Raw genomic sequence first — 18534 nt, forward strand, 5'->3', positions numbered from 1 at the left:
ACCTGAGAGGTCATTAGGTTCAATTTTCTAATAGTGGAGGATTCATTACACTATCCCTTGTCCAGTCTTACTTAGTAACTTCTTGTTCAAAAAAATATCTAAGGAATTTATTTTGGAGAACACATTCTTAAGGAATTTCTTCCTGCAAAATCAGTCTGCACATTCGGGAGTTTCCTTTAAAGTCAATTAATTTATCACATCCCTTTGAGAAGTGTTGAATTTTAAAATACTGACTGGGGTGGACAATACTTCTCTGACCAGAAATCTTTCATTTTGATCTTAATTCTCTGAGTAGATTGAATTCTTCTGCATACTCTGAGAACCCGTCCTTTTTTATCTAGAGAACTGTTATCCCTGCCCAGCTTGAAACATCTTTTTTAAAAAATTTTATTTGTCAATTGCTTACAAGATAATAGGTATAAGTAAAAACATAGTTATGAATACATGGATACATATAAGAAAAATAAAAAAATAAAAAAGAAACAATAGGACAGGGACGATAGGCATGTTGGTGCACTTATGCACGCCCCCTACAGACCTCTTAGGAAAGGGGTGAGGTCAATAGTAGACAGTTAACGTTTTTGGGGTTTGAGGAAGAAACCACAGAGTCAGGTAGATTATTTCAGACATTGACCACTCTGTTACTGAAGTCGTATTTCCTGCAATCAAGTTTGGTGTGATTAACCTTGAGTTTGTATCTATTGTTTGCTCTTGTATTGTTATGGTTGAAGCTGAAGTATTCATTGACAGGTAGGACATTGCAGTGTATGATTTTATATACTATACTTAGATCGGACCGAAGGCAACGTAGTTTTAGGTTTTCTAGATCTAGAATTTCAAGTCTGGTGGCATAAGGTATTCTGCAATGAGTAGAGGAGTGGAGAACTCTTCTTGTGAGATATTTTTGGATTTTCTCAACTGTGTTAATATCAGATACGTAAAGTGGGTTCCAGACTGATGAGCTGTATTTGAGTATTGGTCTAGCAAATGTTTTGTATGCTCTAGTTATTAGTGTAATATTACCAGAGAAAAAGCTACGTAAGATTAGGTTAACAACTCTTAACGTCTTTTTGGCTATGTAGTTACAGTGGGCTCTAGCACTTAGGTCATTTGAGACGAGTACTCCAAGATCCTTGACAGAGTTTGGATCATCAGCAAGGTCTTGACTATTCAGCCTGTATTTTATTTTCTGATTTTTTTTTGCCAATATGTAGGAGAGAGCATTTATTTGTTGAGATTTGAAGTTGTCATTTGTTTGACCATTCTGATACATAGTCAAGGTCTTTTTGAAGGGTAGCAGTATTGTCTGTGGTGTTGAATAGCTTTTCATCGTCAGCAAAGAGAACGCAGTTGCTCTTAATATGATCACAGAGGTCATTTATGTAGAGTATGAAGAGAGTTGGTCCTAGAATGTAATATGATCTTGGGGGACACCACTGTTGACAGGTACAGAATTTGATAGGACGCTCCCAATTTTGACCATTTGTTGTCTGTTTGACAGGAATGCTTCTATCCAGTTATGCAGATATCCAGAGATACCGTAAGATTTTAGTTTTAGGAGTAGCTTGTCATCTACCACTGAATCCTCAAACGGCCATAAGATGGAACATGGTTCCTCAAACGGCCATAAGATGGAGCCAGAAACCTGGGTCGTTTAGTTAGTTAGTTCCTGTTCTGTTGTTCTGGAGAGGGTTGCCGTTCCTATTGAGTGTTACTGATCCTAGTTCGTCTTGGATTTGATGTAAGTCTATTACTGAACTGTTTTTTGATACTGGACTGTGTTGGATTATCCCTGGACTGAAAACTGACTGCTTTAACTGAATGACTTGGACTGCTTGTTTGGACTTTGCTTAAATGTTTATTGGAAGTAAAAACCTACATTTTACTATACAGTGTGGCTGTGTGCTATGTCTGTGTTATTCTTCACCACTTTCACTACGTCTCCCTGTGTGCGCTCATTCTCCTTATGGGGAATTACTTCAACACTGGTTGTGGGCCCAGACAATACCTGGCACAGATAACTGAGAGTTGGTGTGAACGCACAGTACTGTATACATACAGCTGTTTACTGTTTAATTGTGGGTTACTGTCCTGGTAAAGATGGCACAAGACCCGTCAACAAGTCTATCACTGATAACCCGGTTGGATGGAACAAACTATGTTTCCTGATCTATGAAGTGCAATCTACTTCTGCATAAAGAACAGTTATGGAATGTAGTTCAAGAGCCACCGGATGTAAATGCTTGGAATCCAGAAAATGAGGACGATGCCAAGAAGCTTGCTGACTTTAAACGAAACAATGAACGAGCTCTTTGTATCATTGGACTAACACTGAGTGACCAGCAGCTAGTCCATATTTGTGGAGAAGAGTCTGCTGCTATGTGTTGGGAGAATTTGAAGAGGATTTATGTTCGTGACAGTGTAGGTGCACACATACATCTTACATGTAAACTGTTTAGAGCACGTCTTCTGGAAGGTGTAGATATGTTAGCTCATTTGAACTTCATGAAAAGAACTTTTCAAGAGCTACATAAAAAGGAACTGATATTTTCAGAGCTGCATCAAGTTTACATCATTCTTTCCTCATTGGATGAAAATTATGATGATTACTTATCTTCACTGGAAGTCCTGCCCAGAGATAAACTGACATTGACTGACATAACCGGAAGGTTGTTAGAAGAGGCAAGAAGACGGCTGGATAGGGACCAACTGAGGAAGGAACAACCACAAGAAGAGGATTTGTGTTCAACTGCCTATACTGTTAGGAAATGTTTTTCTTGTGGGGCTAGGGGACATATAGCTAGATTCTGTAAGAAAGGAAAACAACAGAATACTGGTAATCACCAGAAGGCCAAGAAGAATGTTAGTTTAGCTATGTCTAGCAATTCAACTGTAAACCATGATTTGTGGGTTGTTGATAGTGGAGCATCGCAGTGCATTACTAAAAATAGAGAGAGGTTTGTAAAGATGTCCACGAGCAAGCAACATGTATCATTGGCAAATGGATGGAAGATGAAAGCTTCTGGTGAAGGTACTGCATATTGTTCTTGTATAAATGAGCATTTAACTATGTTATATGTACCTAAACTGAAATTTAATTTGTTATCAGTAAGGGCTTTAGTTAAAATTGGTTATGTAGTAACCTTTAGGGGAGATAACTGTATAATAGAGAAAGAGGGTAAAAGTATTACTGCTACTTTAAAGAATGATTTATATGTGATACATGATTACCAGTTGCAGATGGCTAACTCGGTTTATAACAATGTTAAACCACATGATGAATTTATACATTTACTGCATAGACGTCTGGGGCATATTAATTTCAAAATGTTGAAACAAACTGTTGAATTGTCAGAGGGAGTAAAATTGAAACCCTGTATTAAGTACTTAAACTGTAATGCTTGTAGCCAAGATAAAAGCAAGGTTACTCCAGCAAACAGACTAAATGGGTTTAAGAGCAAAGAAGCTTTAGAGGTTGTTTTTGCTGACATAATTGGTCCTAAGAAACCCAGTTTGGGAGGTGCCTGCTATATTTTGAGTATAATGGACCATTACTCACAATACGGTTTCTGCTATCCTATGAAAAACAAAACAGAAACATTCCAACATTTCTTTAACTGGCTAAGATTTGCTGAGAGAAAAATGAGGAGTAAAGTAGTTACTTTAGTTACTGATAACGGGACTGAGTTTATTAACAAGAGATTCCAAACTATGTTAAAATTGGCTGGGGTCGAGCATAAATGTTCTGCACCTTACAGATCACAACATAACTCGTTTGTGGAACAAATAGGGCAAACATTACAAGCCATGGCTCGTACTATGTTATCTGATTCAGGTTTACCTGAAACACTGTGGGGTGAGACCACAATGTGTAGCAACCATGTGTTAAACAATGTAGTTAACACAACAGCTGGAGAATTACCATTCACTCGTTGGCATGGCAGAAAACCAAATTTAAGTTACCTACACACATTTGGACCTCTAGCATGGGTGCATATTCCCTTACAAGTAAGATTGAAAGGGCAACATAGGGCTAAGAATTTATTTTTTGTAGGTTATGAGGCCAACCATAGATCATATAGATTCTGGGATCCAGGCACAGCTCATGTTTATTGTAGCGCTAGTGCAAAATTTCTTGAGCACGTTGGGTAGAATAAACTGGAACAGGAATCCAGCAATGATGTTATTATTGACACCAAAGTAGTCCCAAAAGATCAAATAAGTAAACCACTAATAGCCATTAAAGAGGAAGAACAAGCACAGGAGGAAGTAGGAGAACAGGCACAGGAGGAGGTAGAAGAACAGGAGCAGGTGGCACAGGAAAGTCCACCAGTTAGCCCTGTATTACCAAGACATTCAACCCGAGTAACACAACCACCTGCTAGATATCAGGCTAGTGTTGTATGCCAAGTGAATACAGTTCCAAGTAATTATAGTGAACTAAAACTGTATCCTGCTAAGGATCAGGCTGCTTGGCAGGAAGCAATGGATAAGGAACTGGAGGTATATGAAAATGTCAGGTTACCACCAGGTAAACATGCCATAGGATGTAAATGGATTTATAAGGTTAAGACAGATATGGGTGGGACTGTTACCCATAAAGCCAGGTTAGTAGCACAAGGGTTCAATCAGACAGCAAATGACTATGATGAGGTGTTTGCATCTAGTCTGAAGGCTACTACATTAGGAGCAGCATTAGTGTGGGCAGCTAAAGAGAAATACATTATAAATCATTTAGATGTAGAGACGGCATATCTGCATGCACCATTGCAACACACTCTATATTTAAAGAATCCTTTAGGTCTCAAAAATTATAATACAACTGATTGCTGGAGATTGAAAAAGAGTCTTTATGGCTTAAAGCAATCAGGATATGAGCGGAACCAGTGTATACTTAAAGAATTAACGAAGATATGTTTTGTAGCTGGCATGGCTGATCCATGTTTGTTTAAAAGAGAAAGTAATGGTGTAGTGTCATTGTTGCTATTGTTCACTGATGACATAGCATTAATCACCAAAACTGAACAAGAAGCTACTAAAATAATTTCACTGTTAGAGAAAAAAATTAAGATAAAACAGTTAGGTGAAATTAAACAATATCTTGGTTTAAAGATAGATAGAACTAGGGGAAGATGCAAGATCTCACAGGCAGATAAAATTAACCAATTACTAAAGAATTTTAAAATGGAACTTTGTAAACCGGCTAAAACACCGATGAGCCAAGAGTTTAGCCATAGTGATGTTCAAAGTCCTGTTTTTGATAAGAACATTTATCAGTCCTTGATTGGTAGTTTATCTTATCTCAGTAATTGGTCAAGGCCAGATATTGCATACAGTGTTAACCAATTGGCTAGATTTAATGCTGAGCCAACTGAAAGGCACTGGCAAGCTGCTAAGCGTGTGTTAAGATATCTGAAACAAACAATGCATTATGCATTGTATTTGGAGCCTAAAGATGAACTGAGTTTAACTGCATATGCTGATGCAAGTTTTGCTACAGACATAAATACATGAAAATCTACATCAGGTACTGTTGTGTTATTTGGAAAAGTGTTGATTGGATGGAGGTCTATTTGACAAAAACATCTAAGTTTGTCAACAATGGAGGCTGAATTCTCATGTTTGTCTTTATTATGTACAGATTTAGTTTTTTATGAGCAACTATTAATTGACATGGGAATTGATGTAACAGATTCTATTATTGTTTATGAAGACAACCAATCAGCAATACAGATGGCTTCAAATCTTGCTGTTAAGACAAGATCAAAACACACAGATATAAAGTATTTAAATGTGAAACAATGTGTGCAAAGTAAGATGATTAAGCTGGAATACTGTATGTCAGAAAATAACATCGCAGATCATTTTACAAAGGCCCAAGGCTCTGTAAAGCATAAGACTTGCTGTGAGGATTATGGACTTAGAATGTAAGGTTGTATTTATTGTCCTACCCAAAGGGGAGAATGTTGGGAAGGTAAGTCACCTAACAAATAATTGGGTTGGAAAATATATAAACCAGGATAGACATTTTAATGCTGTCTCTTTAAGGGAATGCTAGAATTTTAATTGGTTGTGGTTCCTCAAATGGCCATAAGATGGAGCCAGAAACCTGGGTTGTTTAGTTAGTTCCTGTTCTGTTGTTCTGGAGAGTGTTGCAGTTCCTAGTGAGTGTTACTGATCATAGTTCATCTTGGATTTGATGTAAGTCTGTTACTGAATTGTTTTTTGATACTGGATTTTGTTATTGGATTATCCCTGGACTGAAAACTGGCTGCTTTAACTGTGAATGACTTGGACTGCTTGTTTGGACTTTGCTTAAATGTTTATTGGAAGTAAAAACCTACATTTTACTATTTAGTGTGGCTGTGTGCTGTGTGTGTGTTATTCTTCACCACTCTCACTACATCTCCCTGTGTGCGCTCATTCTCCTAACGGGGAATTACCTCAACAAAAGGCTTTACAGAAGTCTATGTTGATCGCGTCTATTGCTTTGCCCTGATCGAGTTGTGTAGTCCATATGTTTTTGCAGTGTAACAGTTGCAGATTACATGATAGTTTTTTCCTAAAACCCAATTGTTTATTGTTTATTGTTTGTTTCTAAGTGGAGGATGATGGATTGGTTAATAATTGATTCCATGACTTTACAGGTGACGCAGCATAAAGAGATTGGTCTGTAATTTTCAACTAGGCTGGGGTCTCCCTTTTTGAATCTAATTAAATCTAATTAAAGTCATAGCTGCCCCTGTTCATGCTTTCAATATACATATTTAAGAACAAGCAGTGGCTTTCCCCAAATGTTCAGAATAGCAGATTGAACCAATAGGGAGAGTAAACATGCAAATAGAACTATAACTGTATGAAAAGGTGAACCAGAGCTCACATTTAATCTTGTAAATAACCGTCTAGATGTTATTGTTGTTGTTAGTTGCGAAGTTGTGTCCGACCCATCGTGACCCCATGGACAATGTGCCTCCAAGCCTCCCTATCCAAGACTCCCCCGGAGTCCATTTAAGCTCACCCCTACTGCTTCAGTGACTCCATCCAGCCGCCTCATTCTCTGTCGTCCCCTTCTTCTATTGCCCTCCATCGTTCCCAGCATTAAATTTTTGTTTTATTGTACAAAAAACAAAATGCCTGAGATCTAATGGCATATGCATATGGTTTTGATCAACCACTTTGATGGAGGTGATCAAGGCCTGTGTTACAGGTTGTTCTGACCAATAAAACAAACACAAACCAAAAGGAACAGAAACCTTTTAATGATTCTTACGAATCCCCCGTTAAAAGGCTGCTACAAACTAATTAGCTTTGATAAGTACAAGCCTCGCCAAAACTATGCGAGGCTGCCAAGAATAACAGATAAGGTTACCTAGAGATATTTTACAACACAAGAGTCTTCAAATACCAACTTAAGATACTGCAATGTCCACGAGGCTCAAGTTTCAAAATGTCTTTGCTTCCTACAAAGAACATCCGATTCACAGCTGGCTTTTATCTTCTTCTTTTTATTTTATAAAGTTTTATTGAGTTTTAACAAAACAAATAAAACATCTTATTTGAGTATAGCATGGTTTCGGGTTATCACATTTCCATACAGACACAATTTCATATACATATTCATCTTATGTATTCAACTTCATATCTTATTACTCTTTTTCCAACTTCTATTTCTCCCTTTACTTCTCTTAATTTTCTTCTATGTTTATTTCATTTTCTTCTTATTCAATTGTATTTCTTTTACCTAAATTTCTATATCTTTTTATTCATTATACTTATACTTTCTTGTTTACAATTTCATATGTTTTCTTCCAGCATTCTTAAAAAGCAAAATTCCCCCTATGATTGCCAATCGGAGTGCAACCCCTTTAAGTCTTATTGTTATTATCATATAAAATCTCATTAAACATTAAATTTGTGCATTGTAAAATTATAACATTCAAATTTCTAATATCTATTTTATATCATGTAAATCTCATCATTCAGACTCTGCTTGGTACTTCCCCTTGAAAATGTAAAAATAAAAATTCTAAAAACATAGCAAAAACAATATATGCATATAAACATTAGTAAACAAAATAATTATTCAAATTCATTCTAGTACTGGTATGAGCTTTGTAAATCTTTCACGTTTCTTTTTAATATTTATCAATCTTTGAGAACAATTGAAATGTTTCCCTCCCTTCTTCATTATTATGTTAATTATTAATAAACATACCATTGGATAGTCATACAGTTTTATCTTATAAATTATTTACTATTAATAAGCAAAATAATTATTCAAATTCATTCTAGCAACTGGTATAAATTTCTTTATATATCTTTCACATTTTTTTCAATATTTTATCAATCTTTAGAAACAATTACAATGTTTCCCTCCCTTCTTTATTATTGCATTAATTATAAATAAACATACCATTACATAACAATACAGTTTTATCTCATAGATTATTTACTTATTTCATTTCTAACTCATTACAGTATTCTATTGTCAAAACACTATCTTTTGTACCTTTGCAGAATCCTCACTTTTAACTTAATTTAGCCATTATCTCTGTGTTTTCTAGCTGAGCAAATACCTTTAATCCTAGTACGTTTCCCCTTTTTCTTTATTTCCTGCTTTTGTCCCTCATAAGTTCTTTCCCTTTCTATCTCTCCCCCCCTTTTTTTCTCATCCCTTTTTTATACCCTTATCTCTTTAATTTTCCCTTCTGTAGTTTTCTTTTCTGCTTCTCCTTGCTGTTATACTTCTTTTTCAGACTATTTTTCTTTTTGGCTGTTCCCTTTGATCTCAAACTTTTAACTCCTTTCCCCCCTTTCCCCCTTTTTACCACATTTTGCATTATTTGATCATTAAAAATGGCTTCTTCTTTGTCCCGCCCTTCTTCTTGCTCTTGAAGCTTTTCTTTTTGCTTTTCATAGTTCAGAATCTTCATTTCAAAAAATTCAAATACAAAGCCAAAAGATCTTCCTCCCCTTTCTGCATCTTCTTTCTGTTTTTTAAGACTCATCTTCAATTCCTCCAGGAGTGATGCCATTTTAAACACTTTTGAACAACCACCCGATTGACTTTAAGTAAAAACAGAAAAAGAAAGAAAGAAAAAAACCAATGCCCAAAACTTTTTTTTTAAATCACCAAATGATCCCAGACTGTTCCTTCTTGTTTCTTTCCTTTACTTTTCCTTTCCGTGGGTTACTGTATCTTTTAATAAGATTTCAGTTACAATGTATCCTCGGGAGTCTTTTCAAAGTTTCACAGTTACCTCTTTATTTTTCCAGGTGGCACTCCATTTTTCCATTATTCTAAGTCCCACCCTTTTGCCTCCACTCTTCTCCTTTTTAGGGCTTTAAAATGACCAGAAAAAATCTTTATTGTCCTTTTGACACTTAAATTTCAGCTTAAAGTTGCCTATTAGTGTCAAAATAGATTAACATAAATTTATTTCCGTACCATTTGTAATTGTCAATATAAAGGTAAAAAAAAGATTTTAACCTCCTTTTCTCTCTCCTTCGCCGCTTACAAATCTTTCAGAAGTATCCCTCTAAGTGCTTTTAGATTCAGGGTACCTTGCTTGGATGTTCGCTGTTGTTTAGCCCGGTCTGTCCTGCTTTCCTCTTTGTCTTCCTCCTGCACAATCTTATCTAGTCGGTTTCTTCTTTGAGGTGGCCATTTCTGACCACCACTGTAGCCGCCTTCGGGAAAGGGAGTTTAGACCAGCCAAGGAGGAGAGATGCGGCTCCCCTCCAGTCAGCTAGCAATCTCCCCACTCTTCACCACCTCTACGGGGTGGCTTCAGCCCCGAATCGAAAGGATCAGAGCGCTCCAGCAGCAAGCACAGATTGAAACCGCGCACGATCACGGATTTTGGTCTGTCGCTGAAGAAACCCAAACCGGAAGAGCTGGCTTTTATCTTCTTGAAGGAGGGGCCATTACCTTTCAGCCTTACTCCCAAGTCACCCGTGCTGGTGCCGCTGCTCTTTCCTGCGAGCAGCCCTGCGTGCATGTGCACTTGGCACAGGCTCCTTGGGAACCTCATCATCCCTGCTGCCAGCCCCCGTACTCTCTGAAGGCAGCAGTCCACTCCCCTAATGGTCCTGGCCCCTCATCTGAGTCCTCGCTCTCCTCAGCCATCTGCACGTGCTGCCGGCTAACCACAACACAAGTAGTTCTCGACTTACAACCACGAATGAGCCCAAAATTTCTGTTGCTAAGCGAGACAGTTGTTTAGTGAGTTTTGCCTCATTTTACAACCTTTCTTCATACAGTGGTTAAGTTATTAAATTAGTAACACAGTTGTTCAATGAATCTGGCTTCCCCATTGATTATGCTTGTCAGAAGGTTGCAAAAGGTGATCACATGACTGTAGGACCCTGCACTTGTCATAAATATGAATCAGTTGCCAAATGTCTGAATTTTGATTCTGTGACCATGGGGATGCTGCAATGGTTGTAAGTGTGAAAAACAGTCATAAATCTCTTTTAAACTTTGAATGGTCACTAAACAAACTGTAGTAAGTTGAGGACTATGTGTAATTGATTGGCACTTCCTTCATGTCACTAGCAAGCTTATGTTTAAACTAAGCAGAATATCAAAATCAGTTTGTGATGAATTACAGAATTCTACCTTTAACTTCAAATGGATAATCTAAACGGGTTTACAGGCCTTGAAATGTCAGTTAAGAACTTGCTGGATATTTTGCATAAGATGTAAGAATTCTTCAAGTGATTAAATTTGATTGCTTTCCCAACATGGACATGTTATTAAAGAATATTGATCTTAGGCAGAAATTGATTCCAAATTGATCAGTTACTGTGCTAGTCTGAAAGATCCCACAAAGCTTTGGGATCAGATGTGGGCATTAGAGGGAAAAGGAAATTAAGGGGTGAAAAATCTCTTCCCCTGTTCAGGCCAATGAACAGAATTTGTCTTACAGGGTTTTTGGATTCAAAGCAGAGCTTTTGAAACTTTTACTCTTCCCTAATTAATTATAATTAAATGTTTACTTATCATCCATTAACATTCTCAGTTCCTACCTTTTATAAATATATCTTTTGACTGATTGTTGAGATGGAATGTATTCTAGTATGTATAGACGATTTATTTGAACAGGTGTTCTTGGAAAACTAACCTTCAAGGTAAGCTTTGAAGATGGCGTTATTAATTTTACCCATCAATGGAACTACATTCTCTGTATTTAATCTCTATGGAAATGATTCTATGGAAATCATTTCCACATAGTGCCTCAGAGTGATTGAGAGCATCATGATTGCATGTTTTTTAAGACTTGCTGTCAGATCCGTGTATCTGCCATTCTTCAATGGAAGAAGAAGGGGCAGGGGGAGTTGGTACAAGTAATCCTTTTTGATGTAACCTGAATATATTAATTCCTATACTGATTCTGTATAACTTGCATATGATATACAACTGGAGGAGTGGAGCCAGATGTCCGGAAACTTGTCACCTCTTGAAGAGATAACAAGATAAGAAGGAACCATACAAATTCCTGCTCTGGAAGACACTCCTGGGAACTCTGCTAAGATACGTTCCCAGAGAAGGGGAGAGGGGAATTAACATGTTGGTTCTTTGTTTGACTAAATCCACATCTGAATAAGGGGAGGGATTCTAACTTCCTTTATCTATGACTGTATGCCTGGGGATATCTTAGTCTCTGCTTTGCCTAGTGTTGAAATAAAAACCCTTTCAATAAAGGATTCCTTTTGAAACACCTGGTTTTCAGAATTTCATTCTTTTCAACTGAAGGGAAAGAGTCCAACGTTTACACTTGCTTCCTTTAATTTGCTAACAATTGCTACTAGAGTTCCTCAGAAAGAAAGCTATAAAGCTCCTATGGCATTTTGAACTCAGAAAAGCAATGAATAATTTCATGCAGATATTGTATATACATAAATGTATCTCTTATCTTTCTGACTAACCTTTAAAATAAGGAAAAGTACAGAAACAGAAAAGATGGTTGAACACAAAAGTGCACGCAGATGCACTGATGAGCTTTTTAATATTTTGTGGCATGATTTTATTTTGTTAACTGTGCCTGATTCTGTCATTATTCTTGGCTTGTATTAGAAAATATTTTACTTTGTGAATGCAAGCCTCCTACCAATTACATCTGCTCTTATTTTGATCTTTGTATATTGGATAAAATATTATTTAAGTACAATAATTTATTGCAAGTTTAATGTTGATTTAAAAAATAAATAAAAAGTTTGCAGAGAGTTAATGAGATCTCTTAGGTATGTCTGTACTAAATCATGAAAACAGTGTGAATTCAAGGAACTAGCACTGCAATTCCAAAAGGGTATGTGTATAATCTGCATCATTACAGCCAAGCTCATGTCAAACACGATGAAATTGGTTTACTGTAATTTTATTAAATATTATAGTTATAACAGTAAAAATGAATACAAATTGAAAAAAATAAGAAAAATCAAAGAAAGAAGGTGCAGAAAAGAAAGAAAAAAGAAAAATACAAAGAAAAAATAAGAAAAAGTAAAGAAATGTAGTAAAGAAAAAGATAATAAATATGTAAAGAAGTGATTTCTCAATATCACCACAGGTATACATTTTAGTAACTTTTATCATCTTCTCTTAAATCTTTTCCCTATATCTCACCTCTTATCTATAAATGAATCCCTAATACCTTGTGATTTCAGCCCTGGTATCTATTAAGGATTATCAGACATAATAACACATCTATTTTAACCTTGGTCATTTAAACCAACTTTATGTTTCTTCCTTTTACTTATAGTCATCTTTATTCTTTAGTTAGTCCATTCAAATAATGGCATATAACTTAATGGTTTTTTTATTTTTTGTTTGTTCCTTCTCATGAGATTCTTCAAAACTTTAACAAACTTCTTTTCTAAACCCAATACAGTATAGAAAAATTATTCAAGTAACTGTCTTAGTTTATCATTTGTAATTTAGCATTTGAAAAGACATCAGTTGGTTTCTTTTGTATGTCCAGTGTAACATCTTTTTCTATGTGATTCTTGTAGCTTGACATTTGTAAATCACTTTCGATTCAGTATCGACCTTGTCAGATAAAATTTGTTCTTCTCCCATAAATACCTTTTAGATGCAGTCTCTCCATATAGGCACACTTTCTTGGTACTACTAAAATTAACTTCTGAGTCAATTGTTCAAAAATATTGTGCAATATGTCTAATCTTAGAATGCTTTGCTTCATTCTGTAATTGTAAATCAAGTTTGTGTCTTTTTCCTTTAATTACAATCTTTAGTTCTCTCTGTCCAATTTTTAAAATCTTATTTAAGAAACAACAACAAAGCAACAACAACAAATGGATGCTTTATAATTAATTTCAACATCTTATTTGAAATTTACCTGGACCCCTTAATCTGTTTGTAAGTTTCTAAAATCAAAGTTTTAATCACTCTTTTGTTTTTTTTTAAATTTCAGAACTAATGTTTAAATGTATGTATGTATTTATTTATTTATCATATTTATAAATAAATTTGACCATCTCACAAGCAATACAATTAGGTTCAGGAGAGAGACATCTTAGAATATCACCTATCCCCTGAGATCCCCAGCCTATTGACATGGCTAGATCCTAGGGACTTATAGATTATTAATCGGGATGAATATAACTTTACTTTGGAATAGGGGCAGAATATTCCACAAATTGGACAACATGGCGGAGAAGGTGCATCTCCTGGAATCCTCCAAGTGTAAGTCCCTAGCAGGCAGGACCTAAAGCATGCTCTCTTTGCTAGATCTAATGGGACAGGGCAATGTAATGACGGCAAAGTGGTCCCTCAGATAACCCAGTCCCATGCCATGAAGGACTTTAAAAGTTAAAAATAACACCTTGAATTGGACCCAGAAACAATCTGGCAGTCAATGCAGCTCATATAGCAGAGCTATGACATGTATGCTATTCTGGAAACATACATTACTCTCTAAGCTGCCCAATGCCCACGTTGAATCCAAGTTCTTAAATTTGTAGTTAACATTTCTCTTGCTAAAGATTAAAGGAAGCTCACCCACTGCTGTCAAACCTGTCTGATCCTAAAGATAACTGAAAAGCAATTTCCAAAAGTAATTAGAAAATAAAATATTCAAACTTAGTGTCCTTTCAAAGGTGCCAACCATGGTTTGAGAAAGTTGGGTATTCCATCATCTCCCAAAGGTTTAAATCTGCTGCAGACCACTATCTTGAGGTCTCCTTGCAAGGAGCAGCTATCAGGAACACTTATAGATGACCAAAGACCTCTCCTTCTCTAGAGAAGAATTATTGAAAAACCAATCTACTTGTTGGTTCTTCATTTTACTGCAGTCATCAGTTTTGGTTTTTGGAGCCGTCTTCAGTCCTCCATTTCCCACATTATGGAACAATTTGGGAAAGAGTTATTTTTTTGGAGGGGGGGTATTTTTGTACAGGAATGGGCTTTACATACATTAATGGATTCTGATAGTACGACATCGCACTTGCTTCATTATTTGAGCTGGTTAGTCTCATGCAATTGTTGCATATAATGACAGAATTTACATTAGACTTCAGGCTCTGTAATATCCCAGTTTTCCGAGAAGAGCGAGGAAAGGGGGGGGAGGCCTTTTTTGTTCCATTTTTCTAATGCTTTGCCTTGTCACCATTTGGCTATGCAGCCAAAGTAGAATAAGCAGATATGGAATGCAGAACTTAGATGACAACAAATAAACATGGAATTTGCTATTTCCTGCCATCTACTGGTGATTTAAACATCTGCTCACCAGTTCTTATAACTCTATGCAAAAGTGAAATTAATTGGGCAGGGTAGATATTTCCTGATTTTCTTTCTGTGCACCACAGTTTAAAGATACAACATGCAATCTGTCCTTTAAATCTTAAAGGTTAGTAATAATAGAGCAATCAAATGTGGTGTTTTTAGTTTTTTTTCTGTGGAAGATATTTTATGTTTCTTCCCCCTTTTTAGTGTGTTACTTTACGTCCCTCTGAATTCTATCCCTGAAAATTGATTTTACATTAAAGTGAATGTAGAACTTTCAGTTTCAAAAGCTGTTTCATATGTGACAGTTTTGTCTAGTGTTATAGCCTCATCTCTCTAGTAGTTATTATTAATTTCTCACTTGTTACACAAGCTAATTGTGTCATAAAAGAAAAAAAAATCTCTTATAGTTGTATTGGTTGGAATGATAAATATAAAAATCGCATGAACTGATTTCATATTTTAGTCCAGATTTTATATGTTGTGCTACTTACCTGTATTATGGTTTAAATGGTATTATTATACATTTACCTTGTATAATGTATATCTTGCCATAAAATTGATTAAATAAAATAAAAATTGATTGATTTAATCAGTAGTGGCAGACGCATTTCCCTCTGTGCACCAACAATAAGTAAGATAAATCTGGAATCCATCATTGTTTATTCAACTTTTTGTGTTAAATTGCAACTGGGTAGACATGTTACATCACTGAATCAGATTAATAGATTTCTATATTATCCTTTCTAGGTAACAAAATATTGTGTTCTTCATTCTTATAACATATTTTATTATTGCAACCTTTTGTGAAGTAAGTCTGTTCCAAGCAGATTGCAAATTCAGAGACAGTATGGGAAAAACAGTTCTGAAACTGAAGGACAACAATCCAAAATCCATGTACTTCAAAATAAAGTATGTGGAAAATAAAGAATTAATAAACTTTTAAAGGTTAAAATGAAAACTTTTTCTCTATATGTCACTTCTCCAATTATATGTCCAAAATGGTTCCAAAGCAATAATCCACAGAAAGTATACTGAACAGACGAGGGGATTTGTACTTCTATTTGAATATGATTTCTCTTGTTATCACAGAAAATAAGACCATTTGAATTAGAACTGGGTTATCAAATAGACTGAAAAAGCTCGATTTTGTGTGCGATTTTTCCAGGAAAAGGCTGGTTTTGCTGATTATGCCAATAATGGATTCTCTATAAACGTTATTATGAATGCGTATTTTTAGCGCTAAAGTATGAAGAAGTATATCTTTACAACTAATGGACAGTTTATTCAAAGGTTTTTTTGAGACACCCTATAATTCTCAGACTGATTTCGGGGGACGACTGAGAATCACTGCATTCACAAGGAATTGTTGCAAAAACCCTCTAGAAATGGATTGGATTTGGAAAGTGGCTGCTAGACACAGAATGAGTGGAGCATGTAGTATGTGAGAAAGACCTTGAGAAATGGGGTGAAGGGAACACAAGTGTGCAGGATTGATGTCACCTTCCCAGGTAGATCAGGCAGGAAACACAACCGGATGAGTGTCTATAGAGATTCTCGGGTCATGGTTGTTTGAAAGGTGCTTTTTCAAGAGGCAACTGGATGTTCTTGTTTTTTGATAGGTTGACCTTTGGGACAACCAGAAGAGCTAATTCCACTTTATTATAAGGCTACATTAACAGAAGAATCTTTTAAGTCTGAAAGTACAAATCTCCCACTTTTTCCTTCATAGCCTGTAAAGGTAGGGCAGGTCCTTCTGAGCCTCTTTTATCTGACCATGCCTCTTCATCCTTTTTCTGCCTCTTCACCCTATTTCCCTCTTTCTCGTATACCATTACATAGGGCCACATGGCTAGTCAGGAAACTATATTAGTGCTAGTATCATGCCCATCTTATGGTCACCACATCACCTGCCTTGTAAATCCAATTCAAAGTGCTTGTTCTTACCTCGAGGTATACATAATCTCTACATTTTGAGGTTCCAGAAGAAGAAGAAACACAAATTAAAAGTAGTCTGGCATAATTTTTAAATAAAGTGGCCCAGTGGGGCCATATAAAACTTTGCAATTCACTTTCCAGTGTGAAACACGAGGCTCAATGAATCAATCTTTGCCATCTTTATGTAAAACAATATATTAAGATTGATAAATCTTTGCCATCTTTACGTAAAACGATTTATCAAGATTGATTGGTTTTGATGGTTTTTGGTTAAGGTATAGAAATGTCCAAATGTTTTGACTTGTTGGTGAAGGAAGTAATGCTTGTTTGGCCATTTACGTTGGTCACTTTTTTTTCATTTATTACCCTTAGAGTTGTTGTCAGACATTCTGACTGTTGGCCACTCACTCTATATTAAATGTACTGTATTTGAGAACTGTACGAAAAAGTTAGATGAGATGATAATGAAGATTTCAAACTAACGTGTATAGGAATTTCACTTTTTTCCCCTCCAGAACTGTGATCTACCCCAGCAAAGTATTGTTCATATTATTCAGAATCAGAAGAAGAGTGAGAATGAAAACCCCAGGATCCTCATCTCAAGCGATGGAAGGGAACCCACAAGTCTCACTCGTGTGGATCTTAGTACCAACCTTTTACCTTCTGACTCATTGGGACTAGCAGTGATTTTGGACAACAGAGTTCCTGTTCCATCAGGTAAGTTATTAAAGGTCAGCTGAACAACATGAATCAACCCATTCAAAATAGACATGTTCACATTTTTCTTTCTTTCTTGTTGTAAAGCTTTCTGTGTAGCTGCAAATTCATGGCATACCTGTCCATGATGGGAAAAATGATGACACATGCCTGATGACATCCTCACACAAATGCCATGCAATGTATTGCATCACAGGGTGAAATGCAAATGTGCAACATTTATTACCTGTCATCATTTTGATATTATTGAGACTTGGTGCTGCTATTGCTGAATTACGATCTTTTCTGTAAAGTTATCACAGTATTAGACACAGTATTTTCAAAATTCCTTTAGCCTAGTTATTTTTCTTTTTAACCAACACATTCTGTGATGGTTCCAATTTTACCTGAATTATCTCTTGGAATTGTATAATACCCAAGATCCGTCCAATATTATCTTATGCATAGATATTTAATTTTCTTTGTTTAATTATTGTTGTCAATCCAAGAAACAAACTATTTTTTCTAAACTCATTTTAATATTTAATATTTTAAAAAAATAGCAGAAATGTAGTCATTCAGTTCTAGTACAAGATATTATTTGTCTCTTGTTAAATTCTAAATTCCTCTAAATTCTGAAGATAGAAGGAAATATTTTAGTCTGAGCAAAGGAAGTTTAGTTGAATCTTTATGATAGCAACACAGCAAATATTTGGGAAGTACTGGAATCTGGAAAATGGATGGATCATTTCATTGATTTATTTGAGATGTCCTTAAAAAGTAAAGTTTTAGAAATTAGGACTTAAGAAGTTCTCCAGAGTTATATCACTTAACCTAGAAGAAGATTTAAAGCAATATCTGGGCTGAGATTCTTTTGAGTGTCCAAATAGCAATGATCTGTATTGGCAACCTCATTGTAGTGTTGCACATAGGTCTTACTAAGCAACTTGTTCAAACAAGGCCTGGATGTAACTTTTGGCTGCTGTTTCCAACCTGAGTTGCTCGATTTATACATTAGGGGAAGATCAGAATTGAAAATATTAGAAATAAGCATTAGGAGAAATGAACATGAACAAATGCTTCCACACCTCTTTTAGCCCTCATCTAGCTCGTTATTTATTATTCTAAATATAATATTAAATTTATCTGTTAAGTAG

General features: G+C 35.8%; 1 protein-coding gene across 3 annotated transcripts in view; it reads left to right on the plus strand.

The window, feature by feature from the left end:
* PRKN (parkin RBR E3 ubiquitin protein ligase) overlaps positions 1-18534 on the plus strand; it is a 765942-nt gene that overhangs the window by 234452 nt on the left and 512956 nt on the right. For all 3 annotated transcript variants that reach the window (XM_026675236.2, XM_026675237.2, XM_087969082.1), the window contains one exon: positions 17197-17398. In XM_026675236.2, the coding sequence (XP_026531021.2) occupies positions 17197-17398 (202 nt within the window). The remainder of the gene's footprint in view (positions 1-17196; positions 17399-18534) is intronic.

This window comes from Notechis scutatus, chromosome 1 (genome assembly GCF_049901735.1).
Source record: "Notechis scutatus isolate UNSWTSFEM ecotype Mainland chromosome 1, rNotScu1.2, whole genome shotgun sequence".
Lineage (NCBI taxonomy): Eukaryota > Metazoa > Chordata > Lepidosauria > Squamata > Elapidae > Notechis > Notechis scutatus.